The 26670-nt window shown below is 36.2% G+C and overlaps 1 protein-coding gene across 3 annotated transcripts in view; it reads left to right on the top strand.

The window, feature by feature from the left end:
* Positions 1-26670, top strand: part of CLCN5 (chloride voltage-gated channel 5) — a 200207-nt gene that overhangs the window by 121328 nt on the left and 52209 nt on the right. For all 3 annotated transcript variants that reach the window (XM_045860450.1, XM_045860448.1, XM_045860447.1), the window contains one exon: positions 17554-17700. In XM_045860450.1, the coding sequence (XP_045716406.1) occupies positions 17559-17700 (142 nt within the window). In that variant the 5' untranslated portion in view covers positions 17554-17558. The remainder of the gene's footprint in view (positions 1-17553; positions 17701-26670) is intronic.

Here is a 26670-nt window from a genome sequence, read left to right on the forward strand (position 1 = left end):
TTGAGTCTATATTATTTGCCATATTTTTTACTTTTTCCTATTCATTGTCCTTGTTGTTTTTGTTTTTCTTATTTTGTCTTCCACTCTTTTGTTTGCCTTCTCTGGTTTTAATTCAGTGTTTCGTATGATTCTATTTTGTCTACTTGCTTAGCATATCAATTATACTTTTTTAAAAAAGAACTTCTTTTTAGTTGTTTCTCTAGTGTTTGCAATATATATTTACAACTAATCCAAGTCTTCTTTCAAACAACACAGTGCTACTTCATGGGTAATGCAAGTACCATATAACAGAGTATTTCCATTTCCTTTCTGCTGTTCTTTATAACATTACTGCCTTTCATTTCACTTATATGTAAGCTGTCATCACTGGATGCATTGTTACCATTATTATTTTGAACAAACTGTTATCTATTCAATTAAGAATAACAAAAATAACTAAATGTTGTAGACCTATTGTGGTAATGTCTATACATAAAAATATCAAATTATTACATTGTGCACCTCAAACTAGTAAAGTGTTATATGTCATCTATACCTCAATTTTTTAAAAAACAGCAGGAGGGAAAAAGTAATAAACAAATAAAATATTTTATTTTACCTTCAATATATTTCTTTTCTACCACACTTTCTTTATGTAGATCTGAGCTTCTGACCTGTATAATTTTTCTTTTTTAAAGAGTTTCTTTTAACACTTCCTGCAAGGCAGGTATACTGCCAACAAATTCCCTTAATTTTTTAATTTTCTGAGAAAATTATATATTTCTCATTCAGTTTTGAGGGATTGTTTCATTAGACTCAGAATTCTTTTTTTTTTTAAATTATTTTATTAGCCCTGGCTGGTGTAGCTCAGTGGATTGAGCTCGGGCAGTGAACCAAAGGGTCACTGGTTCAATTCCCAGTCAGGGCACATGCCTGGGTTAGAGGCCAGGTCCCCAGCAGGGGACACTCGAGAGGCAACCACACACTGATGTTTCTCTCCATCTCTTTCTCCCTCCCTTCCCCTCTCCCTAAATGAATAAATAAAATCTTTTAAAAAATTATTTTATTGTTGTTCAATTACAATTGACTGCATTTACCCACCACCACTCCCCCTCCAGCCAAACCTCCCTCCCTCCTTTGCTTCCAGATACCCTCCCTTGGTTTTGTCCTTGTGTCCTTTATAGTTGTTCCTGAAAACCCTTCCCCCCATTATCACCTCCCATCTCCCCTCTGGTTACTGTCAGATTGTTCTTAATTTCAATGCCTCTGGTTATATTTTGTTTGCTTTCTTTTTCTTTTGTTGATTATGTTCCAGTTAAAGGTGAGATCATATGGTATTTGTCCCTCACCACCTGGCTTATTTCACTTAACATAATGCTCTCCAGTTCCATCCATGCTGTCTCAAAGGGTAGGAGCTCCTTCTTTCTCTCTGCTGCACAGTATTCCATTTTGCAAATGTGCCACAGTTTTTTGATCCACTCATTTACTGGTGGGCACTTAGGTTGCTTCCAGCACTTGGCTATTGTGAATTGTGCTGCTATGAACATTGGGATGCATAGGTTCTTTTGAACTGGTGTTTCAGGGTTCTTAGGATATAGTCCCAGCAGTGGGAATGCTGGGTCAAAAGGGAGTTCCATTTTTAGTTTTCTGAGGAAATTCCATACTATTTTCCAAGTGGCTGCATCAGTCTGCATTCCCACCAACAGTACACTAGGGTTCTCTTCTCTCCACATCCTCTCGAACAGTTGTTTGTTGCTTTGTTTATGATGGCCATTCTAACTAGTGTGAAGTGGTATCTCATTGTGGTTTTAATTTGCATCTCTTTGATAGCTAGTGATACTGAGCATCTTTTCATGTGTCTCTGGATGTTCTGGATGTCCTCCTTGGAGGTGTCTGTTCAAGTCCTTTGCCCATTTTTTAATTGGGTTGTTTGTCTTCCTGGAGTGGAATCATGTGAATTCTTTATATATTTTGGAGATCAAAACCCTGTCCGAGGTATCATTGGCAAATATGTTTCCCATATAGTTGGTTCTCTTTTCATTTTAATGCTGTTTTCTTTATCCATGCAGAAGCTTTTCAATTTGATGAAGTCCCATCTTTCTTTGAGGTTCCTTGCTCTGGGGGATATATCAGTGAAGATATTGCTGTGTGGAATGTGTGAGATTTTGCTACTGATGTTTTCCTCTAGGACTTTTTTGGTGTCATGACTTATATTTAATTCTTTTGTCCATCTTGAATTTATTTTTGTGGGTGGTGTAGGTTGGTGATCAAGTTACATTTTTTATGCATGTAGCTGTCCAGCTCTCCCAACACCATTTGCTGAAGAGGCTATTTTTGCTCCAATTTATGCTGCTGTCCCCTTTCTCAAATATTAATTGACCGTAGAGACTTGGGTTTTTTTTTCTGGGCTCTCTGTTCTGTTCCATTGGTCTACGTGCCTGTTTTTATGCCAGTACCAGGGTGTTTTGATTATAGTGACCTTGTAATACAGTTTGATACTAGTTATTTTGATCGCTACTACTTGGCTCTTCTTTCTCAAAATTGCTGCAGCTATTCAGGGTCATTTATGGTTCCATATAAATATCTGAAACGTTTGTTCTATATCTGTGAAATATGTCATGGGTACTTTAATAGGGATTGCATTGAATCTATAAATCTCTTTTGGTAGTATGGATATTTTGATGATGTTAATTCTTCTGATCCATGAACATGGTATATGTTTCCATTTGTTTGTTTCTTCCTTAATTTCTTTCTTTAGTGTTGTGTGGTTTTCTGAGTACAGGTCTTTTACATCCTTGGTTAGGTTTATTCTGAGGTACTTTATTTTTCTTGTTTCTATATCAAATGGAATTTTTTTCCTGATTTCTGTTTCTGATATTTCATTGTTGGTGTACAAAAATGCCTTTGATTTCTGAATATTGACTTTGTATCCTGCTGTTTTGCCAAATTCACATATTAGGTCGAGTAGATTTTGATGGAGTCTATAGGACTTCCTATGTACACTATCACGTCTTCTGCAAACAATGACAGTTTTGCTTTCTCCTTTCCAAATTGGATGACTTTTATTTCTTTTTCTTGTCTGATTGCTGTGGCTAGGACTTCTAATACTATGTTGAATAGGAGTGGTGAAACTAGGCATCCTTGTCTTGTTCCTGATCTTAGTGGGAAAGGTTTTAGTTTTTGCCCATTGAGTATGATGTTAGCTGTATGTCTCTCATATATGGGCTTTATTATGTAGAGGAATGCTTCCTCTGTTCCCAGTTTGCTAAGTGTTTTTATCATAAACATGTGCTATACCTTATCAAATGCTTTTCCTGCATCTATTGCTATGATCATGTGATTTTTGTCTTTCCTTTTGTTTATGTGATGTATTACATTTATTGATTTGCAAATATTGTACCGTTCTTGCATCCCTGGGATGAATCTCACTTGATCATGGTGTATGATGTTTTTAATGTTGCTGGATGTGGTTTGCCGATATTTTGTTGAGGATTTTAGCGTTCGTGTTCATCAGTGATATTGGCCTGAAGTTTTCATTCTTTGTCATGTCTTCATCTGGTTTTGGGATTAGGATGATGCTGGCTTCATAAAAAGAGTTTGGAATAGACTCAGAATTCTTGATTGGTGGTTCTTTTCAATCCTTCATATATTTCATTCTTTCTTCCTTGGTACATAGTTTCTGAAGAAAAAGCTGATGTAAGTCTCTTTTTTGCATATTAAAACTCTTTATTGTTGTTCAAGTACAGCTGTCTCCATTTTCACCCCACCATGGCCCCCTGCCCCACCCATTGCTGCCTCCCACCCTCAAACCTGCCCCCTTTGGCTTTGTCCATGTGTCCTTTATACATGTTTCTTGATGTCCCTTCCCCTATTTTTCCACATTATCTCCTCCTTCCCCCCCGATTACTGTCAGTTTTTTCTTTATTTCAGTGTTTCTGGTTATATTTTGCTTACTTGTTTGTTTTGTTGATTAGGTTCCACTTATAGGTGAGATCATATGGTATTTGTCTTTCACTGCCTGGCTGATAAAAGTCTTATCCTTGCTTCTCCATTGGTAGGCCATTATTTTGTTCTGGCCACTTTGAAGATTTTTTCCTTTGTCTTCGATTTTCTGCAATTTGGATATGAATATGCCTAATTGTAGATTTTTAAAATATTTATCCTTCTTAGTGGTTTCTGAGCTTTCTGGACCAGTAGCTTGGTATCTATTATTAATTTTAGGACATTCTTAGTCATTATTATTTCAAATACAGCCATGTGCCACATAATGATATTTCTATTACTGACAGACTGCATATATGATGGTGGTTTCATAAGATTATAATAGAGGTGAATATCTCATAAGAAATTGGAGGATGTGTAATTCAGGAGGAATTTTTTTCTCAGATGGAAGCAATATCTATGGGGCTTGCAGTAGATTCCTTCACTCACAGCACTCACTTTTGAGTACACAGGTTATATTCCAGTCAGCCAGCCACTAACCTTTTTCTTGACAGAGAAGCTTATCCCCCTGGTGCCACTTGTTCAGAGGACACAGTGGCCCCCCCAGATCCAGACTGATGGTCTTCAGAGGACATTGCTATAAATTATTGGTTAAGGACCTATGATCCTGTACAAATACAGAGAAATACAGGAGCTATTCTAACAAATATTAAGGGCCACTGCCACTTAAGTAAAAGCTTTCTGGGGTATTGTCAAGCCAGCCTGTTCCTGTACTTTGGAAATATTTTCAAGTTGTAATTATATAAAACACAGATGAGTTTTATTTCTTCTATCATTAAATGCCAGAAAGACCCCCTTTTGCCAGATAGGGTCAGTGGAACTAAAATCAAATTTCCACAGTCAAAATATTAAGTCCTTAGTTCTATATCCTTCATGTTAAACACCTCTATTTTTTATGAATACCACAAAGTTCTTTAGTCTGACCACTACTCCAACCTTCAATAGCCAAAACCACATTGCCTCGACAATCCCCTATGTTCCTTTATTTCTCATCTTGATTTCTCGTTCCTCCTGATCCTCAGACTACCTTTGATTCCTCCTGACAATTATTATGGTGATCCATGTCTTACCCAGCCAGTTTCACCTCCATATTCCCAATCACTCCAGCCCACATCCCTGTTCATGGAGCAGCATTGACAGCTTTGATGTCCTATTTCTCACCTTGTAGGAAGGAAGCAGGGGGAGGGCTTGCTGAACTATGTTTATAATGTATAGTGTACAGTAATGTACAGTAATGTCCCAGGCCTTCACATTCACTTCCACTCACTCACTGACTCACCCAGAGCAATTTCTCATCCTTTAAGCTGCATTCACAGTAAATGTACACGTGTACCTTTTTTAATGTTTTATTTATACCATATTTTTACTGCACCTTCTTTAGTTTAGATATGTTTAGATACACAAATACTACTGTGTTACAATTGCCTACAGTATTCAGTACAGTAACATGTTGTACAAGTTTGTAACCTAGGAGCAAGGGGCTATACCATATAGCCTAGGTGTATGGTAGGCTATGCCATCTAGGTTTGTGTAAGCGCACACTATGATGTTTGCCAAACAACAAAATTGCCGAACAGCATATTTCTCAGAATGTATCCCTGTCATTGTGATGCATGAGCGTGTTTTTTCTCTTTGTTTCTTTCTTCTCCTGGTATTCCCATTATGTATTTGTTATATCTTTTGTAATTGTCCTACAGTTTTTAATAATCTGTTCATTTTTCATTCTCTGTATTTTGGAAGTTGCTATTGACATTTCCTCAAGTTTGCTGATTCTTTTTCTTTGCTGTATCCAGTCTGTTGATGAATCATCAAAGACATTATTTATTTTACAGAGCTCTTGCATTTCATTTTGATTTTTCTTAGAGTTTCTTTGTTTCCTGTTTATATTACCCATCTGTTCTTATATGTTGAACACCTTTTCCATTAGAGCACTTAGCATATTAATCATTTTAAATTGCTGTTGTAAGAATTCCAATATTTCCTCCATAATTGTCTCTGGTTCTGATACTTGCTCTGTCTGTCCATGCTGCATTTTTTTTTCTTTTAGTATGCCTTGTAAATTTTTTGTTGAAAGCTGGACATGATATATAGGTCAAAAAAGTAATTGAGGTAAATAGGCCTTTAATGTGAGGTTTTATGTTTATCTGGATAGGGGTTAGGATGTATTTACTGTGTGCTATAGTTATATGTCAGAGGCTAAAATTTCCTCTAGTGTTTTTGTTTTTCTTTTCTGTGTATTTGGTTTCCCTAGAGATGACTTGTTAAATAAGGTTTAAGACATGCAGTTCTTGCAGTTGTATTCCCCTGTTGTTATTCAGGAGCCTTACTGATGTGGTAATAAGGTGTGTGTATGGGGGGGGGCACTGGGGGACGACTGTTGTATAGTCCTGTGATTAAGTTAGAGTCTTTTAGTGTATCTGTACTACAAGCTGTGAATTTCACAAGTACTTATCAGTTTTGTTTTGTTTTCCCTTATGTGGGAAAGAAAGACTAGAGAGAGCTAGAGTTGAGTTTTTTCCTGCCCATTGCTGGAAGCCCAAGGGGTTTTTTCTCTGGTCTTCACTGTGAGTAGGGTTCCTGGAGGTAAAACTTGAGGAACTGTAGGGTCCCCCTAAGACAGGGCCTCCTCTAGTTCTTAACTCTCAAACTTGTCCACACTGAGCCTCCAGCGGTTCTTCAACTATCTCTTATCCTGGTACTGGTTCCCATGGAGGTTTCCACTTATGTGAGTTGTGATTCTTTGTATCATCCTGTCTTTCTCTTCAATTTGGGGGGTCAGCAGTTTGTCTTGGGACCTCAGTTCTCTGATGAATCTAAGAACAGTTGTTGATATTCAGTTTGTTTAGCTTTCTTCTCATTGTGAGGATGAGAGTGATTACTTCCAAGGTCCTTACCTGCTCACTCAGAAACCAGAAATCCTCCTTTGATTTTTACTTGGATATTTATATTCACCTTTTCTGTTACCTTCATCAGTGATGACACAGTTATGTTCTTTTCTGTTCCTTTCATTTTATTTTATTGCATACATTCACTGACACAAAAATTATTTTAGTAATATGAATTAATCCATTTTATATCTTTTCATAGTCAGAAATAATTTTGTCTATTTTCCACATCTGGGATAAATATACTATTCCATGTTCTTTTTAAAGTCAACTTTTAAAAACCCATCTGGTATTTATTGTAATGTGGTATATGTTATAATCCTATTGATATATTGTTTTCCATTTTGATATGTAGCAGATATCTGTTTAGTCATCCATTTAGTAAAAAGCGATTCTTTCCTTGTATTTGTGTTGCTTTTGGTTTATCAACCATTAGTTCTTATAACCATTTGTATGTATTTCTGGAATCTCTATTCTTAATTTCCATAAGGTTTTGATGATTATTTCTTTATAGAAGATTAAAATCCATCAGGATAAGTTTGCCATATTTACATTTAAAAAAATACACACACTAGTACTCTTGCCTACTTATTCTTCTAAATGAATTGCATTATCAGTCTTTCAAGTTTTATAAAGGATGCCATGAGGACTTGAGATTAATATATAGATGTAATATAATTCAAATTAGGATCTGTTTCATTATTGCTATACTTAGACTTTCCATCCTTTCCCCCTCCTGTTTAGCTTTTACAAATTTTAAAGTAATATGTTTTGAGTTTATGTCTCTATCATCAATAAATTAATGTATTTTCTAGTTCCATGGTAGTGCATCAAAATGCAGTTGTCTTTGTCTATTTACCTTATAATTTCTGAATTAATGTATTACCTTTAGTTATTTTTAGTTAATATTCTTAGAGTTGTATGCATATGCATTCATGTAATCCAAACATCAGAATATCATATTTCTTTCTTTCCTTTATACAGTAAGTCCTTACTTAATGTCTTTGATAGGCTCTGTGACTTTAAGCAATACAATGAATAATAAAATTAACTTTACCACAGTCTAACTGAGGTAAACAAGAGTAAATTTCCAATGACATGTCATCAATGTTCCAACAAAATGATATTTGAACAAAATGATGTTATTTGAGGACCTGCTGTACATTCTTTACTTTTTTTCCTCTTGAAGTTTTTTTTGTACCATGTTAAATACAGTTGCCAAGAGGAGGCATCATTTCCTTCCTGTATTAAAGGGAATGATATTTTGATTCTTGGTTTTAATTTAAATATTCTATATAATGTCAAGAAAGAAATCCTCTGCCTGGAATATAATAAAAAATTCAGCATAAATGTAAATTTTTAAAATTCATTCTTGACATATGTTGAGATAAGTATGGCTTTTAAAATTTTATCTGTCAATCTAGCCCTGGCTGGCATAGCTCAGTGGATTGAGCGCGGGCTGGGAACCAAAGTGTCCCAGGTTCGATTCCCAGCTAGGGTACATTCCTAGGTTGCAGGCCATAACCCCCAGCAACCACACATTGATGTTTCTCTCTCTCTCTCTCCCTCTCTCTTTCTCTCTCTCTCTCCCCCTCTCCCTTCCCTCCCTAAAAATAAATAAATAAAATCTTTAAAAAAATTTATAAAATTTTATCTGTCAATCTGATAAATTATGTTGATCTTTTCTTTGTGATATTAGTCTTTTGTCCTTGGAATAAACCCTCTATGTCAGGGAAATCTTTCAATGTGATGCTATATTCAGTTTGTTAAAGCTTGTTTAGGAGTTTTGATTGTATATTTCTTTTTTTAATTGGGTTTATTGAGGTGACATTGGTTAAAAAAAAACATACAGGTTTCATGTATACAACTCAACAAAACATCATCTGCACACTGCATTGTGCACCCATCACCCAAAGTAAAGTCTCTCTTTCCATTCCCTTTTATCCCCTCTTTGCTCACCTCCACCTACCTCCACCCCGTTTCCCTCCAGCTAACACCACACTGTTGTCTGTGTCTATGTGAGATATATATTTGTAAGTGAGATCATATGGTATTTATCTTTCATTGACTGGCTTATTTCACTTAGCATAATAATCTCCAGGTCCATCTATCCTGACACAAAAGGTAAGAATCCCATTTTTATGGCTGAGTAGTATTCCATTGTGTAAATGTACCTGTTTTATCCACTCATCTACTGATAGGCACTTGGGCTGTTTCTAGATCTTGGCTATTGTAAACAATGCTGCAATGAACATAGGGGTGTATATATTCTTTTGAATTGGTGTTTTGGATTTCTTCAGATGTATTCCCAGAAGTGGAATTGCTGAGTCAAAAGGCAGTTCCATTTTTAGTTTTTTGAGGTTTCTCCACACTGTTTTCTGCAGTGGCTGCACCAGTCTGCATTCCCACCAACAATGCATAGGAGCTCCCCTTTCTCCACATCCTTGCCAATACTTGTTGTTTGTTGATTTATTGGCAACAGTCATTCTGACATTCATGAAGTGATAATTCATTGTGGTTTTAATTTGCACCTCTCTGATGATTAGTGACATTGAACATCTTTTCATATGTCTGTTGGCCATCTCTATGCCCTCTTTGGAGAAGTGTGTTTTCAGATCCTTTGCCCATTTTTGAAATTGGATTGTTTTGTTAGTGTTGAATTCTGTAAGTTCTTTATATAGTTTGGATATTAACCCTTTATTACATGTATCATTGGCTAATGTTCTCCCATTCAATGGGTTGTCTTTTCATTTTGTTGATGGTTTCCATTGGTGTGAAAAAACCTTTTAGTTTGATACAATCCCATTTGTATATTTTTTCCTTTGTTTCCCTTACCCTAGGAGATATATTGCCAAAAAAATTCCTATGAGAAATGTCTGAGATTTTACTGTCTGTGTTTTCTTCTAGAATTTTTATGGTTTTGCAACTTGTAAGTCTTTAATTCATTTTGAGTTTATTCTTATGTATGCTGGAAGTTGGTGGTCTGTTTTCATTTTTTTTCTCTATGTATCTGTCCAGTTTTCCCAACACCATTTATTGAAGAAACCATCTTTACCACATTGTGTATTCTTGCCTCTTTTGTCAAATATTAATTGACCAGAAAGGCATTGGTTTATTTCTGGACTCTATTCTGTTCCATTGATCTGTATGCATGCCAGTACCATGCTGTTTTGATTACTGTGGCCTTGTAGTATAGTTTGATATTAGGTAGTGTGATACCTCCAAACTTTGTTCTTCTTTCCCAAGATTGCTGAGAATATTCAGGCTCTTTTGTAGTTCCATATAAATTTTTGGAATATTTTTCTAGATCCATGAGATATGCAGTTGGTATTTTAATAGAAATTGCTTTGAATTTATCGATTGCTTTTGGTAGTATATATGGACCTTTTAATGGTGTTAATTTGTTCTACCCACAAACATGGTATATGCTTCCACTGATTTGCATCTTCCTCAATTTGTTTCTTCAGTATTCCATAATTTTCCAAGTACAGGTCTTTTACTTCCTTGGTTAAATATGTTCCTAGGTAACTTATTTTTTGTTGTCGTTGCAATAGTAAATGGGATTGTTTTCTTATTTCCCTTTCTAATAGTTCATTATTGGTGTATACAAATTCCACTGATTCCTAAATATTAATTTTGTATTCTGCTCCTTTACCTAATTCATTTATTAGTTCTTCTAATAAACTTTATGAATGAACTAATCTTCTAAATGAACTTTATTAGTTCATTTATTAGTAGTTTTTCTGGTGGAGTCTTTAGGATTTTTTATATACAGTATCATGTCTTCTGCAAATAATAACAGTTTTACTTCTTCCTTTCCAATTTGGATGTATTTTATTTCTGCTTCTGGTCTGATTGCTGTGGCTAGAACTTTCAGCACTATGTTGAATAAGAGTTGTAAAAGCAGACATCCTGTGTTGTTCCTGTTCTTTAGGGAAACATTTTTAGTTTTTACCCATTGATTATAATATTGGCTGTAGTCTTGTCATATATGACCTTTATTATGTTGAGTTTTGATCCTTCCATTCCCACTTTGCTGAACAAAACAGTCTCCCATTGGGGGTGGTGCTAGCTGAGCCTCCAGATGAGGGAGAAGACTGGTCCCTGTTCCAAGGCCTCACAGTTCAATGTCTGTCTGAATGTCTGGCTATAGTTTCTTCAGAGAAAGAGCACACCTAAAGTTAATGTTGGGTGTAGCCGACAATCCTTTCTGCTAGACTCAAGCTTGGCAGGGTGGTATCTCCAGTATTTGGAGGACTGGGCTAGTGTACTCTACAGGCTAGTGCTGCTCAATAATTTTTAAGACTAAAGGGATCCTGAGACCAGAAAGTTTAAGAACTGCTGCTCTATTAATGCTTGCTTTGAGTCCTGTGTTTTCTCATAACCCCTACGTATCTGTAAAGATGACTCACAGATGAAGACCACAATTCTGACAGGTAGAGAAGGTACCTTGGGTTAAGGATTCATCCACACTTCCTAAATAAGCATCTTCTATGGCATCTCAGAGGTTACTTTCTATAATTAACATTTCATTTCTGCTTGTCCATATAAAGTAACTAAAACTGGAATTGTAGTATAAACTAGATTATTTACTGAGCTATCACTTCATGTGAGGCACTTAGGAACACAGATTTAGCACCCTCTCCTCAACTAGCTCAAAGTATAGTGGGTAGAGAAAAGGTGATTTTATGTGTTTACCACTTCTTATCACCTTCAATGTTATACTTAAGATAGTCTTCATGTTTTGTTTTTTATTTCTTTTTATTTTTGACCCAGTGATCCACCTGTTTCCTGCCTACATTTGTCCACCTGGCCCTACATTCCCTACCTTATCTCCACTGGAACCCTCTCTGCCTGAGATAGCGACCAAAATGGGCATTTACAACTCTATGCCCTGCACACAAATGCCATCTTTTGACATACTTTTATTTTAAAAAATTGTACCTTGACATTTTCTTTGTGAAAGCTTTGTGCTAGATGTTGAAGAGGATGCAGAGATGAGCCAGGCCAGACCTCTGCCTTGAGCAATTTGCATTAGAGGCAGTGGCTTCCCCTTCTCAGTAAAAGTTACTGTGGCCCCATAGGTCCCCCAGCTATGCTCATTAATATTCTGACCTCACTTTCTATAGCTCTAATCCTGGCTGTCTCTGCTCCAACTACACTGGCCTCCTTGCTCATCTGAAAACACCCAGGAAAACTCCTGCCTCAGGGCCTTTGCTCTGTGGGTCCCTCCACCTGGAACACCCATCTTGTATATATTTGCATGGCTGTCTCACCTCCCTCGGGTCTTTCTTTTTCCAGTGTCCCTCCAGAATCTGTGACCTTGAGGGCTTTTAAAAAATTATATTTTTCCCTGGCTGGTGTGGCTCAGTGGTTGAGTGCTGGCCTGTGAATCAAAGAGTCACCAGTTTGATTCCCAGTCTATGGCACATGCCTGGGTTGTGGGCCAGGTCCCCAGTGTGGGGTGCAAGAGAGGCAACCACACATTGATGCTTCCCTCTCTTTGATCCCTCCCTTTCTCTCTCCCTCCCATTGATCCCTCTCTTTCTCCCTCCCTTCCCCTCTCTAAAAAAATAAGTAAAATCTTTTTAAAAAGTTGCTTGGGGTGAATAGGGTATGAAGAGTGAGACACAGGGGTCATGCCCATTTTTGGTCAAAAACTGCTGAACACTCAGCACTGTGTGGGCAGGTGTGCTTGTAAATCACCCATCATGAAATGGGCAAACACAGTGAAAGAGCCTTAAAAAATTACTGAAGCCAAACACAGACTCTTTCAACAGCACCAGTCGTTGATACAGATGGGTTTGTCAAACACTCACCTAGCAGGAGAAGCCTATATTACAGGGGGCCCACCCTCCAGAAAATAATTTCACTTTTTTTCCCCCACCTTGTAGATGTCTGGACAAAGGGATGTTGAGGGAAAAGCCTGTTTGAACTGGCCCTAGATGAACTGAGTGGAATTTCAGCAGTCTGGAAAAAAAATAGGGGGTTGAATGAAATTCCAGATAGAGTATCTGTCCTAAGCAAAGTCATGGAGGCAGAAAAGTACATGCCTATTGGAGTATAACAAATTTTTAGTAGAAGATACATCTATCTGGGTAGATGGAGTCTATATTTGATAGGGCCCTGAATGCCATGAAAAGAAATTTAAACTTGACCCTATAGGCAATGGGGAAGCAACTTATGATTTTAAGCAAGAAAGTGACAAAAGGCACTTTCAGTGCCTTTAAGCTGAAAATTTAAGCTGTGTAACACAAATATCCACCAAAACATTTTTCTCTGATTGTTCTCTTCCCTAGGCCTCCATTATATGACAAGCCCTATTCGTAATCCACCAATTGGGATAATAAATCAAAATCCCCTTACTTTGTTCTTGGCCTGCCATAAGATTTGGCTGGCCTCAGGCTTGTGGTCATCTAGAGGTTTGATTTTTTCCAGATGTGCCATTTTCTAGAACACCATGTCATAGTGAAGCCCCAAAGTATTATGGAAGGACTACTGAGCTTAGAGTTCAAATAGATGAGGGTTCAAATCTCAGCTTTAAAAAAGTTTAAATGATTTCCTCATTTTTCTGCTGCTTTAACATTTTGTCTTGAACTTACTTAATATCTGAAAAATAAATCCAAAGACTGTACCAGAATGCATTATCCACAAATTATCACTTTGAGTTTTACTGATTGTACTTATTTCCTTTGTTGAACTCTCATTTATAGCATCTGTTTTGCTTTATTTTCTTGCTTCTTCTAATTTTCTTTAGTTGATCCTTTATTTTATGTACTTATTAAGGAAGCGCTTTATAACCCAGTGAACCAGATAGCTGTTCCAGGAAATGTTTGGAATGAGGCAACTCAATTTAGCTGAATTGTTCTCTGTTAGTGGGTTACAGGAAGGAGTTTGAAACATCTCTATGGGGAAACTGGTAAGTTTTCCAGCTTCCCCTTTGCTAATCTTCATCTTGAACTGTCATTATCTTGTTTTAAAGAATTTCCTGAACAATACTTACACCCATCTGAAAATATGACTACAGGACATATATCACAGCCAATATAAATTATTTTTGGACTCCCCATACATTTTCTTTCTATGATTTGTGTGGCTAATGTAGAGTTGCTAGAACTGTATATTTTAAATCATTTCCCAAATGAGAGGTAAACAGTGGAGAGAAAGGGAAATAATTCTGCATCATTTTACAAATTGTCTTGCTTCTTTTCAGTGCTAGTCACTATATAGAATTCATGGGCATTTAATAAATTTAAACAAAAAGAAAACCGCTTAAGGTGTGCTACCCTGTTAGACCCAGTTATTCTCATCAACTAAAATGGTGCTTATTTTCAGCTAAGATTTCTAGAAACCTGGAATACCTATTCTTGACATTAAATGCTTTTTATAGGTTCATTGAATGTAGTAAATCCCAGAATTAGACAAATACTAAATGCAAATATTGACTCTAATGCCACCTGCATTTTAAAAGGAAAGTTGATGTGGAGGGTGAGGGCAGGGAACATGCTTTGTTTGGATTTTATTTTTTGTGCTTAAGTTAGTGTTATTTCTGTTTTCCCCCACCCCCATTTTTATGCTGTTAAGTTTGAAGTAGCAACCAAAGTGTCAAGTGGAGTTCTTTGGAATTCAGGACTGGAGCCTGAGACAGAGATGAGAGCTAAAGATAGTAGGTTTCCTTAAAGTGTAAAATTAAGTACAGTAGTCTGCCTTTATCCAATTTCACTTTCTGCATTTCTACCCATGGTCAACTGTGGTTCAGAAATATTAAATGGAAAATTAGAGAAATAAATAGTACATAAGTTTTAAATTGCATACCATTCTGAGTGCCATGATAAAATATTTCATTGTCCTGCTCCATCCCACCCTGAGTGTAAATCATCCCTTTGTCCAGTGTATCCATACTGTATCCACTACCTACCTGTTAGTCACTTAATAGCCATCTCAGTTGCCAGATACATTATGAGAGAGAGAGAGACAGACAGACAGAGAGAGACAGAGACAGAGAGAGAGAACATTCACATAACTTTTATTACAGGGTATTGTTATAATTGGTCAACTTTATTATCAGTTATTGTTGTTAATTTCTTACTGTGCTTAATTTATAAGTTAAACTTTACTATAAGTATGTATGTACAAGAAAAAACCATATATGTAGGGTTTGGTACTATCAGTGGTTTCAGGAATATGCTGGAGGTCTTGGAGCATATTCCCTATGGATAAGGAGTGGGGCTTCTATTAAACAGAGTAACATGGGGAAGGGCTGCTACCTCAGTCAAATCAAGAGCAAAATAAAGGGTTTTTTAAAAAATTAGAATAAAAACACTTCTTTCTGGATGACAAAGAAGGGAGACAGAGATTCAGGATTTTTTATGTGTTGTTAGTAATAGGAAAAAACTAAGGATCCTGTGGTAGGTCAGGATCCCTAGAAATGCAGCTGAGACAGAGAATCTGTTTAAGTGCATTGTTGTAGGAGGACTTGGAGAAGGGGAGTGAAGGAAGCAGAATAGAGCAGAGGGAAGAGTCCAGCAAGGATGAAGGATTAGAAGCAGTGAAAGAGCTCTACTAAGACCACAAAGCACAGATTCATAGTGTCCTAGGACTCATTTGATCCACATAGCATTATTAGAGTTTTTGTAGCTGAGGGAATGGTTTTATGATCAGTAAATCTGTACATTATTAATACCTTTACCTGACCATATGTCACCATATTAGCATGGTAATGTTCCTGGGGAACTTATTGTTTACTTCACATCTGCACAGAGTTCAAGTTATTTGTGGATTTGAAGGAAGGGTATTGGGAATGCACTTCTTTTATTCATATTCAACCTTATCCATAAGTAAATGACAGGTGTTCCTTGGAATATCTGTTCTTGGTTTCAACTATCACCTTGATATCAATAACCCCCAAATCTTTGATCTCCCAATCTTCATCTCATCTGGCTTTTCTAGCATCATTTTTTAAAGATTTTATTTACTTTTTTGAGGAGAATAGAGGGAGAAAGAGAGGGAGAGAAACATCAGTGTGTGGTTGCCTTTCATGCACCCCCTACTAGGGACCTGGCCTGCAACCCAAGCATGTGCCCTGCCTGGGAATCAAACCAGGAACCCTTTGGTTCCCAGGTCTGCACTCAATCCACTGAGCTACACCAGCCAGGGCTCTAGCATAATTTTTGTACCTGTATTATTATCCCACAATGATTTGTACATAGTAGGTGGTTCATAAATGTTACTCACACTTCAGTCAGGCTGGTTTCTTTATTACAAGTGAGGTATTGTGAAACTGAACACATGATTTAGAGTTTAACTTTTTCAAAACACCAACTGGGCAAGTTACTTAGCCTCTTTGAGCTTCAGTTTCCTTACCTTTGCTAGGAGTGATAATGCCATTGCATAAGATCTTTGGAAAAATTAAGTGAAAGGATTCACTTTAAGCACGTAGCCTGAAAATTGATAAGTACCTGGTAAATGTTTGTTCTTTATTCTTTATGGTATATGTTTAAACTATTTAATTTATCTGCTGTGATTCCAATTTTTTATGCCTGTTGCTTAATGTGTTCTATTTAGTTTTTACCAAATTAAACACACATGATTCTGATAATGTACAGTAAGAACTTCCTTAAAAGTGTTGGAATACCTCAAAAGGAATATTATTTGCCTAATCCAACAGAACTTTGCTATGATTCTCAATCAACATTTCATTTTAAAAAGTTGAAGAGGGGATTGTAGATCACTTAAAGTTGGCTGTAATGCTGTTTTTTGATTCAATATACTAAGATTTTTTTGAGTAAAACATATCTGAAGATTCACACTTGGGATGTAAAAATGTGTTATCTTTAATATTAGTTTCTTGAGCAGAGAACAACATTGAATGGCACAGTATGCCTCTTTCCCGCAATATTTCTATGTACCTATATTGTGTGAGGGGCTCTGGCAGACTCGGAAGCATAGATAATGTTTCTTCAATTGATTACTTGTGAACTACTGCAAGTTTTGTATACATGTCCTCTCATTTTAGTTGGTATTTGTTTGCATGATTCTCAAAAAACTGCTATCAGCTACATGGTAAAGGTATACATTACATCTGGAGGGTAACTGGATATACTAAGTAGTTTACATTTATATATTATCAAAATAAGAGTATGAAGAAATACATAAGGATAAATGGCAACCCAAAAGGTAAAAACTGCCCACATGTCAATCAGCTGATGAATGGATAAACAAAATGTGGTATAGTTATACAATGGGTATTATTCTGTCCTAAAAAGGAATGAGGTACTGATACATGCTATAACATAAATAAGCCTTGAAAACATAATGAGAAGTATAAGGAGCCATACACAAAAGGCCACATATTATATGATTATATTTGTATGACATATCCAGAATCTGCCAATCATAGAGACAGAAAGAGAATAGAGTTTATACAGGGCTGGGGGGGGGGGTAGGATAGGGAATTATATTTATTGGGTACAGAGTTTCTGTCTGGGATGATGAAAAATTTCTGGAAATGTCTAGTGATGATGATTGCACAACATGTAAATGTACTTAAGGATGCTGAATTGTCTAGTTTAAAAATGGGTCAAATGGTAAATTTTATGTTATATGTATTTGCCACAATTTTAAAAATAATAAATAGTAAGGGGCTTGAAGTCACTGTAATAAGCCTCCTGTTTTTCTTTCTGCACAGGAGCCATGGATAATAGAGGATTTCAACAGGGGAGTTTCAATAGCTTCCAGAGCAGCTCCAGTGATGAAGACCTGATGGACATACCAGAGTCAGCTATGGATTTCTCCATGAGAGATGATGTTCCTCCATTAGATGGAGAAATAGAAGGTATCATTATTGCTGGTGACAATTTATCTTTTTAAAGATTATTTTTAATGTACATATAGTAAAATTTATTTTCTGGTGCATAGTCAGTTTTAACCCATGCATAGATTGTATCCACCACCACCACCAGGATACAGAACAGTTTAACACTCCCTTTGCAGTCAGACCTTCCTATCTCCAACCCACTGATCTATTATCTGCTCCTATAGTTTTTCGTTTTCAAGAATATTACATAAAAATGGAGTTGCATAACATGTCACCTTTTGAGACTGACTTTATTTACTCAGCTTAACTCCTTGGAAATGTATCCAATTTGTTCATTCCTTTTTCTGGCTGAGTAGTATACCATGGAATGGGGTCACTGAGGCATGTGGTAAATGTATGTTGAACTTTATAAGAAACTGTCAAACCATTTTCCAGAGTGGCTGTACCATTTTGCATCCAAACTAGCTATGTATGTAATAAGATATGTAGTGTTATCTCACAATGGTTTTAATTTCCCTAATGGCTTATGATATTGGCCATTGTTTTATATGCTTATTTGCCAACCTTATGTCCCCTTTGATTAAGTGTCTGTTCAAATCCTATCTGTATTTTTATAATAAGGTTTTTTATTAGTATCTGGAATATATTTGTAAAATGATAATTCCCCTCATCTATTGTTTGACTATCTAGTAACCTCATTCTTTTCAATGGCTACATACAATTTCATAGTATAGCTGTACCATAGTTCATTTAACCAAGCTTGTATGGTTGCACATTTAAGTTGTTTCCAATATTTTGCTATTACAAACAGTGCTGCAATGAACAACCTTGTGTGTGTGTGTGTACACAGATATCTTTTATGTATATGAAAGTGTTTCTGTACCATGAGCGTGTAAAACTTTTTATTTACCCAAAGCCTTACTGATGCTGAATATCATAATTCTTTTTTAATCTTTACATTATAATAAGTAAAATAAATAAGTAAATTCCCATTATTGAGTTACATTTTGCCTTTTTAAATTAATGAGGTTGAGTATATTTTCATGTTTACAAATCATTTAAATTTCCCTTTTCAAAATTTCCTATTCATATGATACTATTACTATTTTGCTAATGTAGGCTAAATAGATCTTTTCCCATTTCTGGCTTACTTTTGTTAACTTTGTTTTTTAAAAAAAGATTTTATTTATTTATTTTCACAGAGCAGAGGAAGGGAGAAAAAAGAGAGAAACACTGGTGTACAAGAGATTGACTCTTGCATGCCCCCTACTGGGGACCTGGCCCACAACCCAGGCATGTGACCTGGCCAGGAATCAAACCGACGACCCTTCAGTTCATAGGCCAACACTCAATTCACTGAGCCGCACTAGCCAGGGATAACTTAGATTTTTAATCTTAAAATACTCATGTGAGGGAAACAAAAAATGAACAAATGGGATTATATCAAACTAAAAAGTTTTTGTACAGCAAAGAAAAACATAAAACAATGAAGAGACAACCTACTAGAAGAACATAATTACTAATAATGCATCTGTTAAGGGTTTAATATCCAAAATTTATAAAGAACTCATACTACTCAACACCAAAAAACAAACAACCCTTATTTTTAAAAAAGGCAGAGGGCCTGAATAGACACTTCTCCAAAGAGGTCATACGGATGGCCAATAGACATATGAAAAGATTCTCAGCATCACTAATTATCAGAGAGATGCAAATTAAAACCACAATGAGGTATTGCGTCACACCTGTCAGAATAGCTATCACTAATAATTCCACATATGACAAGTGTTGGCGAGGATGTGGAGAAAAGGGAACCCTTGTGTGCTGTTGGTGGAAATGCAGATTGATGCAGCCACTATGGGAAACAGTATGGAAGTTCCTTAAAAAATTAAAAATGTATCTGCCTTATGACCCAGGAATTCCATTTCTAGGGATTTATCTGAAGAAACTCAAAACACTAATTCAAAAGAATATATGCACTGCTATGTTTATTGCAACATTATTTACAATAGCTGAGATATGGGAACAATCCAAGTGAGCATAGATATACAAGTAGATAACAAAAGCTTGGTGCATTTACACAATGGAATACTACTTGGCCATAAAAAGAATGAAATCTGCCCTGGTTGGTGAGACTCAGTGGACTGAGTGCTGGCCTGTGAACCAAAGGGCTGCCAGTTCAATTTCCAGTCAGAGCACATGCCTGGGTTGCAGGCCAGGTCCCCAATATGGGGGCATGTGAGTTGTAACTACACTTTGATGTTTCTCTCCTTCTCTTTCTCCCTCCTTTCCCCTCTGTCTAAAAATAAAATGAGTAAAATATTTTAAAAAGTAATGAAATATTATTATTTGCAAAAGCGTGGATGGACCTAAAGGGTGTTACGCTAAGTGAAATAAGTCATCAGAGAAAGACAAATACTATATGATTTCACGTGTATGTGAAATCTAAAGAACAATATAAACAAACAAAACAGAAACACTTATAGATACAGAGACAATTTTGATGGTTGCCAGATGGGAAGGGCACTAGGGGGATAGGTAAAAAAGGTGAAGGGATTAAGAAGTACAAATTGGGCCCTACTGGTGTGGCTTGGTTGGGCACTCACAAGGAGAGGTCACCAGTTCAATTCCTGCTCAGAGTGCATGCCTGGGTTGTGGGTTTGGTCCCTGGTTGGGGCTTGTGCAAAGGACAGGTTATTGATGTTTCTCTCTCACAATGGTGTTTCTAGCCCTCTCTTTCTCTCTTGCCCTCCCCTCTCTAAAAATAAATAAAATCTTTAAAAAAAGAAGTACAATTTGTTAGTTACAGAATAGTCATAGTAATGTAAAGTATAGCATAGGGAATATAGTCAGTAATACTGTAATAACTATGTATGGTGTCAGAGGGGTATTAGATTTATCAGGGTGATCACTTTGCAAGTTATATAATGTCCAACCACTGGGTTATACACCTAAAACTAATATAATATTGTATGTCAATTATAACTGAAAAATAAAAAATATTAAAAAATAATCTACTTACAATGAACACAAAATCTATAAATACTTTGAAATTCTATATAGCTAAGTATATTACCCTTTTCTTTTGTCATTTTTTAGTTTCTTGTTGTAATTAAAAAGGACTGCATCATTTTAAGATTAAATTTGTATGATTACTTAAAACTATTGTCCAGTTTTTTAACTGATTGGGATTGTCATTCTGAAAGTAAAGTCAGAGGACCAGAAACTACTGTCAGAATTAATTATTTCGCAAATCTGTATTATACACATATGGCATTGTAGATACTTTGTGAGGTTCTGGGAGTTAGCAAGGTTTTAAGGCAACATCCCTGCCTTGATTCTAGCTAACTAAACAGATACCTAAGGACTTACGATAGTTTCTGCCTCTTAGAGTTGTTTTCAAGATTAAATGAGATAATAACATATAAAGTGCCTATAACTGCACAGCATTGAGTTAATGCTCAATAAAAAGTTGTTACTATTATTTTTAATTTCTGTTATAAGTGTTATATCTGTTATAAGTACTTAGTAGAAGCATTCTGTGTGTGTGTCTGTGTGTATCTTTATCTGTCCTCCTTTCTGTGGAGGACTGGAAAAGATTTCATGTGTTTGAAAAGTACCTTGAAAGATTATTAATTTGGTAGGAAGAAGAGAATGCCAGGCAGAAAGCAAGATTTTCCTGAGATATCAACAGCCATAAATACAGAATTATAAAAAAGGTAGAATATAAGCCCAGATAAGTAAGTTGGGGCCTTGAATGCCATGCTAAGAAGTTTAGATTAACTGTGAGGACAAACTCCTTCACCCATTCACTCAATAAATACTTTTTGAGTACCTGTGTGAACCAGGCACTATTGTAGGCACTGGGGATACATTGGTGGGATTAATTTCAATAAGATCCAAGATGACCTGGAATTTAGATCTAGTTGGGTAAATGAGTAAACAAACAGATACCTAGTTAATTACCCATTGTGATTAGTACTACCATGGAAATAAACAGAATTATAATAGAAAATAACTGGAGAATGATACTGTTTAGAAAGGTCAGGGAAGTTCTCACCCAGGAGGTGAATAACTTGGGGTGAACATACCAGTATGAAAACTGCAGGCCAGTCAGAGAAAGATAAATACCATGTGATTTTACTTATATAGAATTTAATGAACAAAATAAACTAACAATAGAAACAAACTCGTAGATACAGAGAATAGACTGACAGCTGTCAGAGGGGAGAGAGATTGTGGGGCTGGGTGAAACATAGAAGGGATTAAGCAAAACAAACAAACACACTCATAGACACAGACTATGGTATGGTGATTACCAGAGGGAAAGTGGGGTGGGGGAGGTAGAAGAGGGTAAAGGGGGAGATAAATGTTGTGATGGAAGGAGACTTGACTTTGGGTGGTAAACACACAAAATACAAGATACAGATGATGTGTTATAGAGTTGTACACCTGAAACCTATATAATTTTATTAAGCAATGTCATCCCAATAAATTCAAAAAAATAAAAAATAGGAAAAAGTCAAGCAAAATAATCCCATGCACATTCAAAAGAATCATAAGAAATTTGCCTAGTAAAGAAGGTATCTCAGGAAACTGACAGAAGAGAATGCCTGAATTTTAAGTTCATAAAAGGAAGATTCTTCCATTGAGGTGGGGGTGGGTGGGGTGGGGTTGCGTGGTGGGGGTGAAAATGGAGACAACTGTCATTGAACAACAATAAGAAAAATGAAAAAAGAAAGATTGTCATGGTTTAGTATTTAGTGATTTTTTCATATTTGCCTACTTCTATAAAAGGGACATGTGTTTGTGTGTCACTTCCACTTATGCATAGTTAACAATCATAGTGACTCAGTTATAACAATTACTGGCAATAGTGAAGTGGTCAGTAAGGGTTTCCATAAACTTAAACTGGCTACCTCTCTTTAAGCCTTCTGGCTAAACTGGAGTGGTGTAGCTTAGGTATCATCATTACTTGTAATACAAAATGATTTCATATAGCATTTGGATCACCACAGTATTTTTTGTGTGTTCACGTTTCTCTCAGTAGATGATTGGGGAAAGTGAGTATCCTTTGCTCACATTTACAAGACTAGGAAATTGAGGCAGGCAAGATTTTGACATTGCTTGTGATCATAGAATCTTTTACCTCTTTTCAGTAGCCTTTAAAGGAGAATGACTGCTTGTGGTTTATGAGTTCTGACCATAAAACAATGATGCTGCTTCCATGAGCCTCGAAAATCAGTCTAGTCACTACACTGTGTAGTGATGTAACTTTGTTGCTTTTCTTTTAAATCGTTCTTACTTTATTTAATGTTTCCACATGGGATTTCCTAATAAAAATAACAACAAAAAGATCATAAAGTACTTGATATTTTGGTGGTAAAACTGCATAAAATACTACATTTTGTACCAGGCACAATAGCATGTACTAAAAAGATTAGTTGAAAGGAGCTTGAAAGGCAGTAGTTAGTGGTTGTGTTTTCCAGATGGCTAGAGGGATTGATTTATGAGGAATGAATAAATAAATTATGCATGGCATGGTTAAACACATCTGAGGTAGTATTATAGTAGTATGTAAATTAGAAGGAACATAAACATGGAAATCTGAAAGAAGGGGAGAGAGAGGAAAATAGAAAAAGGGTTTGAGGGATAGGAAGCAATTCAGAGCTGTTCTCATATTCCATATGTTCTCACTTGCCTGCCTCAGCAGCCTACACCTCATGGTCAACAATTCATTCATTGATTTATGCATTCACTCATTTAATATTTATGGAGCATCCAGATATGAGCCCAACACTGTGCTGTTTTAGTAATGCCCTTTGAGTCCCTTCTGCTCCTCACCTCCTTGTCTTTCTACTGAGTGTGCCTCGCTTCCACTCTCTATTCAGTGAGGATACATTTCTGGCAAAGAGCAACAGAGGTACAGGTACAGCAGCATTAGAGAGTCTTTTCTACTCAACACAGTCTGCATTTCAGAAGTCTGAGGCTCCTGGGGTGGGGATGGTGGCAGTTGGAGCTGGAGGGAGGAAAACAGGGGATAGGGTGGGAGATCTAGTTAGACATTTAGGTGGGGTCCAGATTATCAGTGCCTTTAGACCTTATCTTGAAAACAAGGAGTCATCAACAATTTAAAAACAGAAAAATAAAATAATTGGATTTGTGTTTTAGAGAATTTATAGCAGTGTGAAAGGTGGATTTGGGGGAAGAGTAGGTTGGAGACTGGAAGATAAGTTAAACCATTATTTTAAAAAGTCTAGGCAAAAGATCAAAAGGCCTGAATTAAGACAACAGGAATTGAGAAGAAGGACTGCATTCTGGAGAAATTTCAAGGGGGATTGATAGGATCAGTTAGATATGGGAAATAAACTAGAAGAGAGTCATGAGTGACTTCAAAGCCCAGGTGGAGTATGAGGGCAGGTCATGGTCCCCAGGCATGTGACAACATGCCTGGACCACTCCTGGGAGCCTCAACAAAACCTTCCAGTGTCCCAGGGAAGGAAAAACAGTCTTTAAAAATGAAAACCATGCCGGTACATGAAACCACCAAGTAAGTTGTGAAACAGTTGTGTTTGTTTTGCCACATTGTCAGACGAGATTGGTCGCATTCAGAGTGGTATGGCCATAGACTGTTCTGCCACATTATCGAAAAAAAAGATCATAGTATGTCTCCAGAGAGAAATGGAAAACATCTTGGGCTCCAGCTAGGCTCTCGTAAACTGTCTGACTCAAGCAATTGTGTGGATGGTGCAGGGAGAATAAGGAGAGGGAATTAAGAATCTGTCACCTTCATAATATACAAACTTCTGTAAACATTTAGCCTGGGAGAATGGCAACTGTAGCTGCTGCTTTTTTCCCCATTACAACAATCATATTTTATTGAATATATATAATAAATATATATACGATAAATGCTTTGGAAACTAAACAAATTAAAATATGTAATCCCACCTCAGATGAATCTTTCACTCTCCAAGCAAGGAGAAGTCAAAAATGATATAATTTGCAGAAGAATATAAAAAGCAATGACTTATCTGCTGCTTTTTCATCTTTAGAAAAAAAGTGCCCTGTATCAGAAGCTCTGTGGGCCATAAACCACATACCAGTTTTATATGCTGAACCCTTAAAATCAGGTCTGTGATAATTTCCACAAGCTTTAAAAGCTTCTTTTTGGTTACTTATTGGGAAAATACCTGGTCAGATTTTAGAATTTATGCCCTGTAATCTCTCATTTATTTATTTATATGAACAATATATTTATATATTGTTATTTATTATATATATTTATATATCATATGTTTTTGTCCTAACTGAAGTACACGCATTATTCAAATTTACTTAGTTTTTTACCTTAAGTCCTGTCTGCGATACCACATTACATTTAGTCATCACATGTCCTCAGACTTCTCTTGGCTATGAAGGTTTACTAGACTTTCTTTGTTTTTGATGAATTTGACAATTAGAGGATTACTGGCTAGGGATTTTGTAGAATATCTCTCAATTGGGATTTGTCAGATGTTTTTTCCCATGACTAGAGTGGGGTTATGGGTTTCCTGGAAGACTAGAGGTAAAGTATCACTCTTACCACATCATATCAAGGCTATGTACTGTCGCTGTGACTTGTCACTGCTGCTGTTAACCTTGATTACCTAACTGAGGTACTGTTTGTCAGTTTTTTCCACCGTAAAGTTATTCTTTTTTCATTCTTTCTATAATGTACTTTTTGGAAGGAAGTTACTGTACGGGCCCCACTTCGAACTGGGGAGTTATGCTCCATCTCTGAGAGTGAAGTATCTTTAGAAATTAATTGTAATTTTTCTGCAGGAGGGATTTGTCTCTTTTTCTCATTTATTTATTCAATCACTTATATTTGTTTCATATTTTAGGTTATAATCTATTACTACTTTATTTATTTTCCTCAAATTTTTCCAGCTTTGGCCATTTGGAGCTCTTTCAAATGGCTGTTTCCCTTTGACATACCTCAGACTTATTTACTTTCCAGGCCAATGTTATACATTTCCTTCCCTGCTCCTAACATCACCCATTTCTCCAAGGAGCCCTCATTTCATTTAGTGGAAATGGTATTAGAAACCAAGATTTGAGCACTAGTTGTGCCCTTGTCTACCAGGGTGTTATTGCTTCTAGGCCCTCTCAACCTCTCAGTAAGGAAATATATGTGTGTATACTGATTCATGTATATGTATGTGTCTATAAATAGATGTATTATCTACATATAGCCATCTATATGTACATTAAGCTAATCCTGAGACCATGCTAATGTCTCTATTTCTAATCCATTACCATGTGTATCATTCTACCCTCCTCCTCCTCCTGCTTGTCTGTAACCTCCCACTCCAGGTAGTGAGAAACTTGGCTCCCAGTATCTACCACCCTTTAGTTATTTGTTCACTTCTAGTATATTGTGGTTTCAAGTTGTTAACCCATGGTTAAATACTCTGTACAAACTACAGTACAATGTTTATACACAATTCCTTTTTTCTTTAGTTTTACACACTCCACTAATTTCTGGTTACTTGGGTCAGTACCTTTATCCTTTGCCTCCTTTAGTGATGCTGTTTCAGAAATTTGTAATATATTTAGATTCTTTTATCACATTCTGCATTCTATCCTGGGATTTTAAAAAATTACATACATTAAGGTTCACCATTTGTGCTGTAAAGTTCTAAGTATTTTGACAAATGCATAGTGACATGTACCCATTATTACAGTATCATGAAAAATAGTTTATGCTAAAAATTCCCTGTACTTTACCTATTCAATCATCTACCTTCTGAGCCACTGGCAACCACTAAACTGCTTTTCATCTCCATAAATTTGAATTTTCCAGAATGTCACATAAATGGAATCATACAATGTGTAAACTTTTCAGGATGACTTCTTTCACCTAGCAATGTGCACTTAAGGTTCTTCCCTGTCTTTGTGTGGATAAGTAGTTTATTTCTTTTTATTGCTGAATAGTATTTTGTT

This window comes from Phyllostomus hastatus, unplaced genomic scaffold (assembly GCF_019186645.2).
Source record: "Phyllostomus hastatus isolate PE091 unplaced genomic scaffold, TTU_PhHast_1.1 phas_scaffold_200, whole genome shotgun sequence".
Lineage (NCBI taxonomy): Eukaryota > Metazoa > Chordata > Mammalia > Chiroptera > Phyllostomidae > Phyllostomus > Phyllostomus hastatus.